This window comes from Petromyzon marinus, chromosome 5, assembly GCF_048934315.1.
Source record: "Petromyzon marinus isolate PM22_M1 ecotype Great Lakes invasive population chromosome 5, UKy_Petmar_22M1.pri1.0, whole genome shotgun sequence".
NCBI lineage: Eukaryota > Metazoa > Chordata > Hyperoartia > Petromyzontiformes > Petromyzontidae > Petromyzon > Petromyzon marinus.
The window spans coordinates 20,158,072-20,175,775 of record NC_133671.1 but is presented as its reverse complement, the minus strand read 5'-3'; the positions used below and the strand labels follow the sequence as shown (position 1 = coordinate 20,175,775).

The following is a 17,704-nucleotide window of genomic DNA, read 5'->3' as shown; positions in this document are numbered from 1 at the left end:
GAGAGGAGAGCGAGAATGAGATTATACATGTAATGTAACTTTACATCAAATTATGACACGCGACGGAGACAAACTACTGCGGAGCGACGAATACCTCACCACGGGGCAGCCCTTATCTTGTAGATACACGTACTAGGTCATGTGCCGGGCCAGTCACACATCAGTTTCACAGCTTGGTTAACAACAACAACAGAAAGACTGCAATGTTAAACAACAGCGCGCCACCTTCGCATTCATTGCGGCGAACATTGCCGCACTGACGACGCATCGCGAATGTACGCTGCGACAGTGACGACAGAGGTGGTGTCGCGAGAGGACTACACCACCACGCTGTCCCTAGCTACACCACCACGCTGTCTCTAGCTACAACACAACGCTGTCTCTAGCTACACCACCACGCTGTCTCTAGCTACACCACCACGCTGTCTCTAGCTACAACACCACGCTGTCTCTAGCTACACCACCACGCTGTCCCTAGCTACACCACCACGCTGCTCCCTAGCTACACCACCACGCTGTCTCTAGCTACACCACCACGCTGTCTCTAGCTACACCACCACGCTGTCTCTAGCTACACCACCACGCTGTCTCTAGCTACACCACCACGCTGTTCCTAGCAACACCACCACGCTGCTCCTAGCTACACCACCACGTTGTCTCTAGCTACAACACCACGCTGTCTCTAGCTACACCACCACGCTGTCTCTAGCTACAACACCACGCTGTCTCTAGCTACACCACCACGCTGTCTCTAGCTACACCACCACGCTGTCTCTAGCTACACCACCACGCTGTCTCTAGCTACACCACCACGCTGTCTCTAGCTACACCACCACGCTGTCTCTAGCTACACCACCACGCTGTCTCTAGCTACACCACCACGCTGTTCCTAGCAACACCACCACGCTGCTCCTAGCTACACCACCACGTTGTCTCTAGCTACAACACCACGCTGTCTCTAGCTACACCACCACGCTGTCCCTAGCTCCAACACCACGCTGTCCCTAGCTACACCACCACGCTGTCTCTAGTTACACCACCACGCTGTCCCTAGCTACAACACCACGCTGTCCCTAGCTACACCACCACACTGTCTCTAGCTACACCACCACGCTGTCTCTAGCTACAACACCACGCTGTCTCTAGCTACAACACCACGCTGTCTCTAGTTACACCACCACGCTGTCTCTAGCTACAACACCACGCTGTCTCTAGTTACACCACCACGCTGTCACTAGCTCCAACACCACTCTGTCCCTAGCTACACCACCACGCTGTCTCTAGCTACAACACCACGCTGTCTCTAGTTACACCACCACGCTGTCTCTAGCTACAACACCACGCTTTTCCTAGCTACACCACCACGCTGTCTCTAGCTACACCACCACACTGTCTCTAGCTACACCACCAGGCTGTCTCTAGCTACACCACCACACTGTCTCTAGCTACACCACCACGCTGTCTCTAGCTACAACACCACGCTGTCTCTAGCTACAACACCACACTGTCTCTAGCTACACCACCACACTGTCTCTAGCTACACCACCACACTGTCTCTAGCTACACCGCCACACTGTCTCTAGCTACACCACCACGCTGTCTCTAGCTACAACACCACATTGCTCCCTAGCTACACCACCACGCTGTCTCTAGCTACACCACCACGCTGCTACAAGAGCGGAACGTGGCAGCACGAGGAGTGACATATACCTCGTGACGTCTGGTTCTACGGACACATTTATATACAACGACAACAACAAACTCTACACATTAATCAATACCATCGTGTATGTAAAAGTAATTATATTTTGATTTAAAGCTTTCGTGACTGCAGTAATTCATATTCTTAGCTCTTTCGGTAAAGTCACGTTGAAGGGAAACAATAAAATAACATTGTTTCCCTTCAACGTGACTTTACCGAAAGAGCTAAGGATATAGTAATTTATATGTTATGGGTGACGTTTTGGTTAATGCCCCCTCTTCAGAGTCAGTCGGTTGTCGTGTACGGCTTAACACGCGTGGATTCTGATAAGGTTATTGGATTTCCTCTGCGATTAGCAATTTAAGGATGTTGGTGCGATTAAAGTGTTGGCATCTCAAGTGGGACCAACAAGTTCAATGATTGGTCTGGGCCCATGGTGCATTCCTTCAGGACTCACTCGAAGTATTAGGTTCGTGAGACTCACTCTAAGGTTAGTGAGACTCACTCTGAGGTTAGTGAGACTCACTGGGAGGAGGAGGGCTTTAGTGAGACTCACTCTGAGGCTAGTGAGACTCACTCTGAGGTTAGTGAGATTCACTCTAAGGTTAGTGAGACTCACTCTGAGGTTAGTGAGACTCACTCTGAGGTTAGTGAGACTCACTTTGAGGTTAGTGAGACTCACTTTGAGGTTAGTGAGACTCACTGGGAGGAGGAGGGCTTTAGTGAGACTCACTCTGAGGTTAGTGAGACTCACTCTGAGGTTAGTGAGGCTCACTCTGAGGTTAGTGAGACTCACTCTGAGGTTAGTGAGACTCACTCTGAGGTTAATGAGACTCACTTTGAGGTTAGTGAGACTCACTGGGAGGAGGAGGGCTTTAGTGAGACTCACTCTGAGGTTAGTGAGACTCACTCTGAGGTTAGTGAGACTCACTCTGAGGTTAGTGAGACTCACTCTGAGGTTAGTGAGACTCACTCTGAGGTTAGTGAGATTCACTCTGAGGTTAGTGAGACTCACTCTGAGGTTAGTGAGACTCACTCTGAGGTTAGTGAGACTCACTCTGAGGTTAGTGAGACTCACTCTGAGGTTAGTGAGACTCACTGGAAGGAGGAGGGCTTTAGTGAGACTCACTCTGAGGTTAGTGAGACTCACTCTGAGGTTAGTGAGACTCACTCTGAGGTTAGTGAGACTCACTCTGAGGTTAGTGAGATTCACTCTGAGGTTAGTGAGACTCACTCTGAGGTTAGTTAGACTCACTCTGAGGTTAGTGAGACTCCCTTGGAGGTTAGTGAGACTCACTGGAAGGAGGAGGGCTTTAGTGAGACTCACTCTGAGGTTAGTGAGACTCACTCGAAGAAGTAGGTTCGTGAGACTCACTCTGAGGTTCGTGAGACTCACTCTGAGGTTCGTGAGACTCACTCTGAGGTTAGTGAAACTCACTGGGAGGAGGAGGGCTTTAGTGAGACTCACTCTGAGGTTAGTGAGGCTCACTCTGAGGTTAGTGAGACTCACTAAGTTAAGTGAGACTCACTCTAAGGTTAGTGAGACTCACTCTGAGGTTAGTGAGACTCACTCTGAGGTTAGTGAGACTCACTCTGAGGTTAGTGAGACTCCCTCTGAGGTTTGTGAGACTCACTCTGAGGTTAGTGAGACTCACTGGGAGGAGGGCTTTAGTGAGACTCACTCTGAGGTTCGTGAGACTCACTCTGAGGTTAGTGAGACTCACTCTGAGGTTAGTGAGACTCACTGGAAGGAGGAGGGCTTTAGTGAGACTCACTCTGAGGTTAGTGAGACTCACTCTGAGGTTAGTGAGACTCACTCTGAGGTTAGTGAGACTCACTCTGAGGTTAGTGAGATTCACTCTGAGGTTAGTGAGACTCACTCTGAGGTTAGTGAGACTCACTCTGAGGTTAGTGAGACTCACTCTGAGGTTAGTGAGACTCACTCTGAGGTTAGTGAGCTCCCTCTGAGGTTTGTGAGACTCACTCTGAGGTTAGTGAGACTCACTGGGAGGAGGGCTTTAGTGAGACTCACTCTGAGGTTAGTGAGACTCACTCTGATGTTAGTGAGACTCACTCTGAGGTTAGTGAGACTCACTGGAAGGAGGAGGGCTTTAGTGAGACTCACTCCGAGGTTAGTGAGACTCACTCTGAGGTTAGTGAGACTCACTCTGAGGTTAGTGAGATTCACTCTGAGGTTAGTGAGACTCACTCTGAGGTTAGTGAGACTCACTGGGAGGAGGAGGGCTTTAGTGAGACTCACTCTGAGGCTAGTGAGACTCACTCTGAGGTTAGTGAGATTCACTCTAAGGTTAGTGAGACTCACTCTGAGGTTAGTGAGACTCACTCTGAGGTTAGTGAGACTCACTTTGAGGTTAGTGAGACTCACTTTGAGGTTAGTGAGACTCACTGGGAGGAGGAGGGCTTTAGTGAGACTCACTCTGAGGTTAGTGAGACTCACTCTGAGGTTAGTGAGGCTCACTCTGAGGTTAGTGAGACTCACTCTGAGGTTAGTGAGACTCACTCTGAGGTTAATGAGACTCACTTTGAGGTTAGTGAGACTCACTGGGAGGAGGAGGGCTTTAGTGAGACTCACTCTGATGTTAGTGAGACTCACTCTGAGGTTAGTGAGACTCACTCTGAGGTTAGTGAGACTCACTCTGAGGTTAGTGAGACTCACTCTGAGGTTAGTGAGATTCACTCTGAGGTTAGTGAGACTCACTCTGAGGTTAGTGAGACTCACTCTGAGGTTAGTGAGACTCACTCTGAGGTTAGTGAGACTCACTCTGAGGTTAGTGAGACTCACTGGAAGGAGGAGGGCTTTAGTGAGACTCACTCTGAGGTTAGTGAGACTCACTCTGAGGTTAGTGAGACTCACTCTGAGGTTAGTGAGACTCACTCTGAGGTTAGTGAGATTCACTCTGAGGTTAGTGAGACTCACTCTGAGGTTAGTTAGACTCACTCTGAGGTTAGTGAGACTCCCTTGGAGGTTAGTGAGACTCACTGGAAGGAGGAGGGCTTTAGTGAGACTCACTCTGAGGTTAGTGAGACTCACTCGAAGAAGTAGGTTCGTGAGACTCACTCTGAGGTTCGTGAGACTCACTCTGAGGTTCGTGAGACTCACTCTGAGGTTAGTGAAACTCACTGGGAGGAGGAGGGCTTTAGTGAGACTCACTCTGAGGTTAGTGAGGCTCACTCTGAGGTTAGTGAGACTCACTAAGTTAAGTGAGACTCACTCTAAGGTTAGTGAGACTCACTCTGAGGTTAGTGAGACTCACTCTGAGGTTAGTGAGACTCACTCTGAGGTTAGTGAGACTCCCTCTGAGGTTTGTGAGACTCACTCTGAGGTTAGTGAGACTCACTGGGAGGAGGGCTTTAGTGAGACTCACTCTGAGGTTCGTGAGACTCACTCTGAGGTTAGTGAGACTCACTCTGAGGTTAGTGAGACTCACTGGAAGGAGGAGGGCTTTAGTGAGACTCACTCTGAGGTTAGTGAGACTCACTCTGAGGTTAGTGAGACTCACTCTGAGGTTAGTGAGACTCACTCTGAGGTTAGTGAGATTCACTCTGAGGTTAGTGAGACTCACTCTGAGGTTAGTGAGACTCACTCTGAGGTTAGTGAGACTCACTCTGAGGTTAGTGAGACTCACTCTGAGGTTAGTGAGCTCCCTCTGAGGTTTGTGAGACTCACTCTGAGGTTAGTGAGACTCACTGGGAGGAGGGCTTTAGTGAGACTCACTCTGAGGTTAGTGAGACTCACTCTGATGTTAGTGAGACTCACTCTGAGGTTAGTGAGACTCACTGGAAGGAGGAGGGCTTTAGTGAGACTCACTCCGAGGTTAGTGAGACTCACTCTGAGGTTAGTGAGACTCACTCTGAGGTTAGTGAGATTCACTCTGAGGTTAGTGAGACTCACTCTGAGGTTAGTGAGACTCACTCTGAGGTTAGTGAGACTCACTCTGAGGTTAGTGAGACTCACTGGAAGGAGGAGGGCTTTAGTGAGACTCACTCTGAGGTTAGTGAGACTCACTGGAAGGAGGAGGGCTTTAGTGAGATTCACTCTGAGGTTAGTGAGACTCACTCTGAGGTTAGTGAGATTCACTCTGAGGTTAGTGAGACTCACTCTGAGGTTAGTGAGACTCACTGGAAGGAGGAGAGCTTTAGTGAGATTCACTCGGAGGTTAGTGAGACTCACTCTGAGGTTAGTGAGACTCACTCTGAGGTTAGTGAGATTCACTCTAAGGTTAGTGAGATTCACTCTGAGGTTAGTGAGATTCACTTTGAGGTTAGTAAGACTCACTCTGAGGTTAGTGAGACTCAATGGAAGGAGGAGAGCTTTAGTGAGATTCACTCTGAGGTTAGTGAAACTCACTCTGAGGTTAGTGAGGCTCACTCTGAGGTTAGTGAGATTCACTCTAAGGTTAGTGAGATTCACTCTAAGGTTAGTGAGATTCACTCTGAGGTTAGTGAGACTCACTCTGAGGTTAGTGAGACTCACTCTGAGGTTAGTGAGTCTCACTCTGAGGTTAGTGAGACTCACTTGGAGGTTAGTGAGACTCACTGGAAGGAGGAGGGCTTTAGTGAGACTCACTCTGAGGTTAGTGAGACTCACTCTGAGGTTAGTGAGACTCACTTTGAGGTTAGTGAGACTCACTTTGAGGTTAGTGAGACTCACTGGGAGGAGGAGGGCTTTAGTGTGACTCACTCTGAGGTTAGTGAGACTCACTCTGAGGTTAGTGAGACTCACTCTGAGGTTAGTGAGACTCACTCTGAGGTTAGTGAGACTCACTGGAAGGAGGAGGGCTTTAGTGAGACTCACTCTGAGGTTAGTGAGACTCACTTGGAGGAGGGTTTGAGGCTGCCCTCATCTGAGGGGGTCTTGCCCCCGCCCCCCGGGACGTCGCCCGGCGGGCTGCCCTTGTTCTTGGAGAGCCACGACTTGACGCTGTCAACGCGATCCTCCACCTCCGAGTCCGAGTCCTCGTCGCCCCCACTGGAGGCAGCGGAGACGGCGGAGTGGGAGAGGCGGAGAGGGCGAGGAGAGAGGGCGAGGAGAGAGGGCAAGGAGAGAGGGCGAGGAGAGAGGGCGAGGAGAGAGGGCGAGGAGAGAGGGCGAGGAGAGAGGGCGAGGAGAGAGGGCGAGGAGAGAGGGCGAGGAGAGAGAGAGCGAGGAGAGAGAGGGAGGCAGGGGAGAAAGGGAGAGGAGAAAGAGAGAGGATAAAGGGAGAGGAGAGAGGGAGAGGAGAGAGAGAGTGGAGAGGAAAGAGGAGATATAGGAGGAGGGAGCGATAGAGCGGAGGAAAAAAAGAGAGGAGCGGAGAAAGTGTCAGAGGAGAGAAGTGCAGAAGGAAGAAGGGGAATGTAGAGGACATGAAATAAGAGAAGAGGAAAACATGAAGAGAGGAGAGAGTGACGAGAGGGAAGATGAGAGCAGAGGAGAGGAGAGAAAGAGGATGCGGAAAGATGGAGAGGCGACAGAGACATTGACAGGCACAGAGGAGAGGAATGCGACAGGCGAGGAGAGAGAAGATTAAAGGAGGCAGAGGGTAGAGAGGAAAGGCATGGGGGGCAAAAATACAGATTGACAGAGAGAGGATAGAGAGGAAATTAGAGACGAGGGGAAAGGGAGTGACAGAGCGAGGGAGGCAGAGAGGGGAGGGGGAGAAGAGAGGAGATTAGGGAAGGGAGCGACAGAGCGAAAGGAAAGAGAGACACAAAGTCAGAAGAGAGAGAGAGACATAGAATGACAATGAGAGGGAGGGCGAATGTAGAGAGGGAGGACAGGAGGAGGAGGAGGAGAGACAACCTCAGGATGTGCCAACGCGTATTACACCGGGCGGAAATGACAGCGCCGTTGGGGACGACGCAGGAAAAGCGTGCGGTGGCATAACGACATTTCAAGCTTGCGGACGTTCCCGATGCAGTCCACCGAGGGGTTGAGCGGTTTAATCCGTAACCCACGGGTCAACGTGATGGAGATTTGAACTGAAGCTACAATTCCAACGTGAACATCGGTTATATTTAATAACGACAACAATAATAATCACGTCACGTGGTATTCGCTCGCTCATATAGAGAGAGGGAACGACTGAGAGGCGCCAGGAGGAACCAAAGTGGAGGGGGAAAGGCTGAGCAGCCACGCGGCGAGGATCTTGCGCCAACAATTGCCCAAGCTCTGAGGTCCCCTAAAATATGTCAAGGTGTCATCGGCCAATTTATGAGTGCTTTACACGTGGGGAGCACCCGGGGAAAACCCAGGCGTCCGAGGGGGCAACGCTCTATCCCATACACCTGGAAAAGGCGGAGTTCACACCTTCGCCGTCCCGTCCTCTCCTGGCGAGCCAGGGTACGGCGGACCTCCTCGACATCCACAGGGGGAGGGAGTTTCATGACAACATCTGTGCGGCGATCCGCCAACCCTTGCTGCCGCCTCCGCCGCCGCTGCTCTCCACTGTTCTGGACCACAGGTGGCCACGAGCAGCAGCGGTGCCACCACGGCCCGGTTGATTCGATTCAACCAAAACAACCCCACCCCGGGGGGGAGGTCACGTGTAATGGCAGAGTCCAACAGAGTTTGCGGTGCTCAAAAACAACTAAATGGGCTTTGAAATGAACTGAGAAGGGTCCGTTTTATTTATTTATATTTAAATTCATTGGTCGGGTGGGTTTGTGATGGAAGATAATTAAAAGATATTGATTTAAGTAAATATACAAAGTTGCGGCTGGACACGCCAAGTGTGGAATTAAACGCGAGTTTAAATAAAAAACTTCACGTCTTTAACGGCGGCTATCTTAAACCGCATTATAAATCGTTGTAATTAATAGCTGAGGATAATCGCTTGGTAACATAACAGCTTAGTGTAATCAATCGGTCGGTACCATTAATAGGGTTAGCGGGAGTTCATTTTTAAACGATCCAGATCCGCGTTTCGACGTATCGTCCGCGGCGTGCGCCACTGCAGACGTGGTCGCGATTCGGCAAAACGAATCCCGCAAAGGGAGGAGAAACGTTCGGCAATGTCGGCGCCCGACGTGTGACGTTCGACCGAGCCGAGTTCGCCGAGTTCATCGCTCTCGTGCGCACGCGCGTTGTTATTTTTATTAGTACTACTACGATGTCCGGCATAGAGAGTGGCGGGGGGGGGGGGAGATCTCACGTTTTGTTCTTCTTCCGCTGGTACTTCGCGACAAGCTCCTGCACCCTGTAGGCGTCGGGAGAGGTCACGCCGAGTGCAACGAGGAAGGAGGAGGAAGAAGAGAAAGAGGAGGAAATAAGAAGAGGAGGTCGCGAACGAGAGGTGGGAAATCACAGCAGACGACAACTGGAATTCAAGCGTAGCTCGGTCGACAGTGTGAGTTCGGGGGGGGGGGGGAATGTAAATAACGCGTAGAAGCTCATCACACGTGACTGCGGAACTTTAAGGTAAATGAAATCCATAATTAATATTGACAGCAGCGTTGATTTAAACGAGCAAGACTCTGCACTGGTTTCGACCTGGCGACACCCTAGCTGAAGGCCCAAAACTGGTCCCGAGTTTTTTTTTTTGCTTGGGTTTGGACAAACGCCGACGGATGGCGTTTGGGTCTCAAGAAAGCCGCTGGGGCTGACGGTATATAGATTTACCTCCGGCAGGTCGACCGCTGCGATCTGGAATGAGCGATAAACAGAAGTCGGCTTCGTTCGGTGAAACAAAGCGTGGGGGAGGAGAAAAGAAAAGAAAACAGTCGCGCTAAAAAGGCCACGGCGATATTTGATTTGCTCATCCGGAGGGGGCCCCCGTTGCGTGGGAGTCAATTTTTAACCCCTCAAGAAACGCCAACGCAGCCACCGCCACTACTGGCGGAGGTTATTTTACCGTTTCAACCCACCCCCCCACCCCCCCGGCGGCCCCCACTCACCCACCCCACCGTAATCTCGTCTTAATAAATCCTGAGCTACCTCTGTGGTCAGCAACGCTAATTTCTCAACGTCCGAATTATTTCCGCTCCTCGCGCAAATGTTTTCTTTTTCAGGGGGGACAGCAAGGCGGAAAAAAATGAAAGCAAGCATCGAACAAAAAATAAACGCAGCAACAAAAAAAACAAATCCCGCCTCAGTATTTTCTGTACGCGTGTAGCCGCATAAAAAAAAACTATCATCTCCAAAAACCTCTCAGACCTCCGTGGCTTTTTCTAAGTCCTCGGTCGCGGTGAAAACCAACCGCCTGCCACGGCGCGCTCCAGCCGCAGAGAGCCGTGGGGGGGTAATGTCTGCCGACGAGAACGGCCGACTCGTTTGGCCCGCCGATGGGCAATCCTTGGTGACGGTGAGACAAACGTCGCCCGCGCAAAGCGGCAGCGCCGCCGCAATCAAGCGGCGGGAGGCACGACTACGTGGCTGTCATTGTGTCTCTCTGTCGCCGTCTGCCTTTGTGTCTCTCTGTAATAATCTCGTTTCCGTGGGACAGACAGTCCCCTCGCCTGAGTCGACTCGAGTGCACTCGCGTTGGCCTGGTTTTCCCAGAAACGCTTGTCTGTATGTCTGTCTGCATATTTGTTTTCTTGTCTGTCTGTCTGTCTGCGCATTCGTCTGTATGCTTTTTGGCTCGCCATCGAACAAAGACGGTCACTGCATCGCGCGCGTTCAGGCGCGCTTCAGCAGTCGTCTGGGACGCTCTTCCGTCGGATATTAGGAAGCCACCAGAGCTATACACTTTTAAATCATCGAGATTGAAAACTCCTTTCTTGAGAACTGCTTTTTGTATTTCGTTTGTTGTCCTGTCCCTGCACCTCCGATTAGCAAAATAAGTAAAAAAACGAATTGATCTCTCTGCTTGTCTAACCGCCTGCCTGCTTGTCTGCCCACCCGCCTGTCTGTCCGTCCGTCCGCCTGTGTAATCGTCCCTCTGCTCGCTCGCCCACCTGTCCACCGCCTCGTCATTCTCGTCGCTCGCCATCTCGTCCTCCATGGCCGCCTGGAGGTCGCTGATCCTCTGGAAGGAGGCGTGGAGGTCACTCTGCAGGCTCTGGTTCGCGGCTTCCAGGCTCGCCATGTCCAGCTCCTGTGGGAAAATCATTTTAGAGAGGGGGGTTGCAGAGGGCCGTGGGGGACTGTGGGAGGCCGCTCCCCCCCCCCCCCCCCCGATGGACTTCGCTACCGCGGGCCGGGGCTCAGGGGCGACACGTATCGAGAGGGCTGCGGCGAAGAGGTACTGAAGGGTTGATGCTGGAAGATGTTGGTGATGAAGATGACCATGCCGAACATGCTGCTGCTGTTAATCATATACTACTGCTCATGACGACGACTGATTATTGTCATTGCTGCTACTGGTGGTGGTGGTGGTGATGACAGCAACTGTGGAGACATCTATCACATCGACCGATTACGCTGATGACGATGCCGACGAGGATGACGAGGATGACAACGACGATGACGACGGCGACGACGGTGATGCCGAAGACCCCACCAGCTCGTGGCGCTTGCGGTTGGATTCGCCCTCGCGCTTGGCCAGCTCCGCCGCCTCCTCCTTGACGTCTCGGATCTGCCTCTGGAGCCGCTTGTTCTGCTCCCTCTCGCGCCCCTCGCTGGCGCCGCGCTCGTCGCGCTCGCTGCTCACGCGGTCGATGTTCTCCTTGAGCCGCAGCGCGAGCGCCTGCAGAGTCCCGCCGTCATCGGCGTCGTGACGCATCATCGTCATTCAAGGCACACAGACGCACAGGTGCACGGTTAGACAGGCATACAAGTGCACGCGTGCACTCAGACAGTCAGACACAAAGACAACGATCCCCCGTATAGCCTTAACAGACTGTTGGGGCAAGTGCTGTTAGCCAACACATACTCTGGAGCCATACGCTGAACCCTGCACGATACTTGCCGATGTGAGCGGGGCATGGGGCCTCAGGGGGTTGCAGCTATGAAGGCCGGCACGGCACACGAGGGGGTGGGTGGCCAACACCACACCCAGCCGCCTTTGCCTCCCCAGTGGTGATGTTTACACACCGCAACAGGTACTCATTTGAGGCCGAGTCGACCTAGGGTAGGCCCATGACTGGTTCAGATAACGGCCGCTCGCGGGAATCGAACTTGGGACGCTGGGCCCGTAGCGCAGTGCGCTAACCGCTACACCGCCGCTCCCCTCAAGTCAGACGCACAGGCAGGTGGACACACAGACACACAGATGAACAGATGTATGGATGGGCAGACTGATCACACATACACACACAGACAGTCACAGACACACACAGATGAACACACAGGCAGATGGAGAGACACAGACAAGACAGACGGACACACAGACACACAGATGAACAGATGCATGGATGGGCAGACTGATCACACATACACACACAGACAGTCACAGACACACAGATGAACACACAGGCAAATGGAGAGACACAGACAAGACAGACGGACACACAGATGAACAGATGCATGGATGGGCAGATTGATCACACATACACACACAGACAATCACAGACACACACAGATGAACACGCAGGCAGATGGAGAGACACAGACAAGACAGACGGACACACAGACACACACAGATGAACACGCAGGCAGATGGAGAGACACAGACAAGACAGACACAGACACACAGACACACAGAAACACAGACACACAGACACACAGAAACACAGACACACAGACACACAGACACACAGACACAGAAACACAGACACACAGACACAGAAACACAGACACACAGACACAGACGGTACGACGGCGCCGTGCCTCGTAGCGCTTTATCTGCAGCTTCTCGAACTCGAGCTTGGACTCGAGGTCCCGGATCCTTCCCTCCTGGCGGCTCACGATGCAGCGCTCCACCATGGACTGCTCCAGGAAGGCAACGCGTGCTTGGAGCACCTGCACCTGCAGCGCCACACGACACACGCGAGCCACACGAAACGCGCTCACGCACCGCGCGGTCACGGGTCTCGCGGTCACGCTTTCGCGGGTTACGCGACGCGGTTTCACGCGCCGTGCTGTCAAGTGGTCCACAAGACACGTGGTCACGTGTCACGCTGTCACGTGGTCAACGCGACGCGCGGTCACGTGGTCAACGCGATATGTGGTCACGCGACGCGATCACGGCCGACGTAACCGCGCGGTCACGCGGTCCACGCGCCGTACGGAGGACGTCCGATTGTTACTGTGAGCCCGTGAGTCGACAGTTCCTAATGTCTTGTGACTGCTTTCACGAGCAGTTGCACCGTCTGTCACAATACTGCTGCTGCTGCTGGTTGTTGTTGTTGTTTTTGTTTCGTTGTTTGACGACGACGCCGCCGTTTACCTTCTCCTCCATCTCCTCCTTCTCCCGCGCGGCGTCGCCCAGGTTGACCTCCAGCTCGTTGATGTGGGCCAGGTCTGTGGACGACTGCGGACCGAGAGAGAGAGAGAGAAGGGTCAACCGTGAGAAAGTGGCGGACGCGGATAACTTAGCGGAACGCTTCCGTCACCCGACCGCACGTCGCCGGTCGTCGCTCACTCCGCGCCCACCGCGGTGAGACGCCGCAGCTGCTCGTCTTATTGCAGGGAGACCGGCTCTCGCCATAGGACTGTGGAATTCCCACCCCTGGTTCAGGACTGCCAATGGCGATCTGGACCACCGCGCTCCGTTTCCGTACGGCGTCCAGAGACCCCGCGTTTAGACGCTTTGTGAATCCGCGCGCCGCGTTGTCATTGTAGGAGCAAATAAAATGTCGCAAGATGCCTGTTTGTTGAGTCAAACCAAGTTTGTTCTCTATTTTCCACTGCCTGCAGAGGAAGGTCAATTCATGTGGAGCAAACATTGCTTATAGTTGATTGCATCTGCGAACATTTCTTTTTTTACTAAGCATAATGGGATTATTACGGTGCCGATGAGCAGCAAGAGTTCATTATTTTTAACACGTTTAATAAACACACTCGCTAATTACGCATCAGAGAAAAAAAATATAACATGGAATTACGCAATGCTATAAGCAGCCGAGCTATGGTGGAGCGGTGGCGCAGTGGTTAGCGCAATAATGAACGTCCAATCAGAATACAGGACGAGCCAATGGCTATGATAACACAGTACAGGTAACGTCCAATCATACCACAGGACGAGCCAATGGTAATGATAACACAGTACAGGTAACGTCCAATCAGACCACAGGATGAGCCAATGGTAATGTTAACACAGTACAGGTAACGTCCAATCAGACCACAGGACGAGCCAATGGTAATGATAACACAGTACAGGTAACGTCCAATCAGACCACAGGACGAGCCAATGGTAATGTTAACACAGTACAGGTAACGTCCAATCAGACCACAGGACGAGCCAATGGTAATGTTAACACAGTACAGGTAACGTCCAATCAGACCACAGGACGAGCCAATGGTAATGATAACACAGTACAGGTAACGTCCAATCAGACCACAGGACGAGCCAATGGTAATGTTAACACAGTACAGGTAACGTCCAATCAGACCACAGGACGAGCCAATGGTAATGATAACACAGTACAGGTAACGTCCAATCAGACGACAGGACGAGCCAATGAATAAAAATCGCTTTTAGAGCTACATTTAGAAGTAAGGGAGCACTTTGAGAAGTCATCGACATGCAAACGATGTGCTAATATATGCACGCGCGGGTGAGCCTGGCACCTGGGCCACGAGAGCCTTGTGCTTCTTAATCAACTCGTCCAGGTCCTCCTGGTCTTCATCCACCCTCCCCTGGAGGTCCGTCTTCTCTCTCTGCAGACGCACCATCTGCTCCTCCAGCTGCTCGCCAGTCCAGCGGCACCAACGGCACAAACGACGACGACAACAACAACATCACAGCCGGCCAAATCAACAAACAAACAGACGAACAAACAGACGAACGGCGGTGCCACCACAGAGGGGGAACGGTTTCCACGGCGGGCACAGTAAATGTTTGCGTTGAATCCTTCATGGTGCCCGCACGGAGGGGCGCCGGAGGTCTTCCGCGTCTGCTCCGCCCTCTCCTGCCACATCTGCTGTCGTTTTCACGCCGCATTTGCCCGTTATGTGAGCGACGGAGACACGACACTGGGCCCGGGGACAAAGGCGAGGCCTCGCCGCCGCCGCCGCCGCCACCGCCGTCACCCCCCCCCACCCCCCCCCCGCCATCCCCCGGCCGTGATGCACGAGTGTATGGCGCAGCCAGAGAGCCGGGAGAGGGATGGCGAAGAAGAGAAGAGGCGGGTGGTGGGTGGGCGGGTGGTGGGTGGGTGGTAGGTGGGTGATTGGGTGGGTAGACGGGTGGTGGCTGGGCGGGTGGTGGGTGGGTAGACAGGTGGTGGGCGGGCGATGTAGGAGACGATCGCCAGAGAGGAACGAGGATAGAGCGTGGGCGTCCCGTGAGGGGGGGTGGGGGGAGTGTGGGGGGGGGGGGGGTGCAGGTGAGCGGCTGTGTCCACAAGCGTGCCCTGTGGGTGAAACTCCGAGCGCTCCCTCCAACAGGCAGCAGAGGCGGCAGCCATCGGGGGGGGTGGGGGGGAGCCCCCCTGGATAAGATCGAGTCGTGAAGTCCCGACAGACGGCTATTGATCTCCCGACACGAGGCAGAGCCGGAGGCTAAAGAGACAGAACCCGGGAGAACAAACGGGGACGAAAAAAAAATCAATCCGCTCTCGGTGGGGGTGGCCGCCTGCATGCCGCCCAGCCTCCCACGGTGGCAGAGCAGCGTGGCTGGCATGGGGCCCCTGGTGCAAGGGAAAGAATTCGGGGTCGCCCCACGATACCTCGCCAATCTCGTCGAGGAGCGCAGTAAACATTCATCGGGAGGAACTCCGGTCATCCTCGGTCACCGCATCATCGCGCGCCGCTTTCGGACGCACTCCTGCGTCCGTCTGGGAGTTTCGTGCTTTTAAATAATCGAGATTGACAAACTAATTTCTTTACAATTGCTTTGCGTGCGTTTAATTCGTTGTCCTTCCCCACGCACCTCCGATTAGCACGGTTGGCTACGTACGGTGCGGAAGAAGTTCAACGTACACGCGTACCCCCATGACCACCCCCCACCCCGCCCCCTCTTCAAGCCTGGTGCCTAGACCCCCACCACACCACCGGTGTGGTGGCGCCGCAGTCCCCCCCAGGCCCCCTCCCGACTCTCACCGCCACTTTGCTCCGCATCATCTCCTCCAGCTGGTGGTGGAGGTCCTCCACCTCGGCCTCCAGGACCTTGCGGGCCTTCACGGCGGCCGCACACGCAAACTCCGACTCCTCCAGCTGCCGGCGAGAAGAGGGAAGCGGCGGTCAGGACGACGGGAAGCAAGGGGGCACGTGCGCAGCAGCGTGTGGGTTTGACCAAAGGGCAGGGCAGCTGGGCAGTGAGTGAGTTAAGCCAAAGTGCAGGGCAGCTGGGCAGTGAGTGTGTTAGACTAAAGGGCATGGCAGCCGGGCAGGGAATGAGTTAAATATTGGAGCAAAGCATCTAGGAAGCAAGTGAGTTCAATCAAAGGCCAGGGCATGTGGGCAGCGAGCCTAGTTAAACCAAAGGGCAAGGCACCTGGGCAGTGAGTGAGTTTGATATTAGTGCAAGAGATCTGGGCAGTGAATGAGTTCCACGAAAGGGCAGGACAGCTGGGCAGTGAGTGAGTTAAACGAAAAGGCAGGGCAGCTGGGCAGTGAGTGAGTTCCACGAAAGGGCAGGGCAGCTGGGCAGTGAGTTCCACGAAAGGGCAGGGCAGCTGGGCAGTGAGTGAGTTCCACGAAAGGGCAGGGGAGCTGGGCAGTGAGTGAGTTCCACGAAAGGGCAGGGCAGCTGGGCAGTGAGTGAGTTCAATCAAAGGGCAGGGCAGCTGGGCAGTGAGTGAGTTCCACGAAAGGGCAGGGCAGCTGGGCAGTGAGTGAGTACAACGAAAGGGCAGGGCAGCTGGGCAGTGAGTGAGTTCCACGAAAGGGCAGGGCAGCTGGGCAGTGAGTGAGTTCCACGAAAGGGCAGGGCAGCTGTTGGGCGGCGAGCGAGTGGAACGGAAGTTGGCTGGCGACGCGACGATCGCTCGGAGCGGCTCTCTCGACTCGCCTGGTTCTTGAGCTGCGCGATCTCCCGCCGGCTGGGAGCGCTCTCCTTCAGGTGCTCCAGCATGGTCTGCGCGTCGGCGAGCAGTGCCTTGGTGCGCCGCAGGTCCCTCCTCAGCCGCTTCTCCAACTCGAAGTCCCTCTGCCCGACCTGCCCCCCCCCCCGCAATGAGAAGGAACGTCATCAGAAGGTCCTGGGATTTTGTTTGTTAATGCGTGAAACGCCGTCGAAGAGTTCGTTGTCGTTGAATTTTATCTATCCGGCAGCGGCAGTTGTAGAAAAATAAACTGCTTTGTGTGCAACGCTGCACGATCCGCAGTGCACGGAGCCCCCCCCCCCCCGCCCCCTCCCGCACGTTGATTAAGAAGTGTTCAGCCGATTAATGAGTTTATCATTCAAGCGGGAGGACCCCATAGCACCCCGAGAAAAACTCAATGCATGCCGGGGGGCGCAAGGTCCCGCGCTATGAAAGAGAGGAAGAGATGACACCCCATAATAGAGGTTTTGTATTTTTTGGGTTATGTCGTGTGAATATGAATGCGGCGTTAAACCCGCCACCACCCAACACAGCCAATTGGTGAGGTTTCTCACGTAAACAGAGCGTGCCAATTGGTTACTAGTACAGCACACAACGGTTGTGTGTTTGAGAGTAAAACCCACGACGACATTTACAATTCGAGTACTGTAACGTTTCGCCAAGGGATTACAACAACCAGCATCATCAGGCGAGTGGCTCACAAGTGACGACATCACGTTTATCCCTCCATTTCAGACCAAGCAGGAGGATTTCTCCACAACTCTGGCTGTCACCTGATGATGCTGGTTGTAATTAATAGCTAAAACGTCGTACTCGAATTGTAAATGTTGTGGGTGCTGTACTCGTCACGAATTGGCGTGCTTTGTTTACGTGACAAACCCTTTCTAATTGGCTGTGTCGGGTGGTGGCAGGTTTAATGACATATTTATATTCATGCTACCTAACCCAACAAATACCTCGATTAGAGATATT

General features: G+C 53.3%; 1 protein-coding gene across 5 annotated transcripts in view; it reads right to left on the bottom strand.

Annotated features, from left to right (window-relative positions):
- Positions 1-17,704, bottom strand: part of LOC116939194 (unconventional myosin-XVIIIa-like) — a 155,400-nt gene that overhangs the window by 6,189 nt on the left and 131,507 nt on the right. For all 5 annotated transcript variants that reach the window (XM_032947316.2, XM_076062476.1, XM_076062478.1 and 2 more), the window contains exons 37-45: positions 16,699-16,845; positions 15,789-15,902; positions 14,316-14,432; positions 12,973-13,056; positions 12,414-12,551; positions 11,146-11,331; positions 10,601-10,740; positions 8,857-8,901; positions 6,540-6,692 (exon numbers count right to left, since the gene is read on the bottom strand). In XM_032947316.2, the coding sequence (XP_032803207.1) occupies positions 6,540-6,692; positions 8,857-8,901; positions 10,601-10,740; positions 11,146-11,331; positions 12,414-12,551; positions 12,973-13,056; positions 14,316-14,432; positions 15,789-15,902; positions 16,699-16,845 (1,124 nt within the window). The remainder of the gene's footprint in view (positions 1-6,539; positions 6,693-8,856; positions 8,902-10,600; positions 10,741-11,145; positions 11,332-12,413; positions 12,552-12,972; positions 13,057-14,315; positions 14,433-15,788; positions 15,903-16,698; positions 16,846-17,704) is intronic.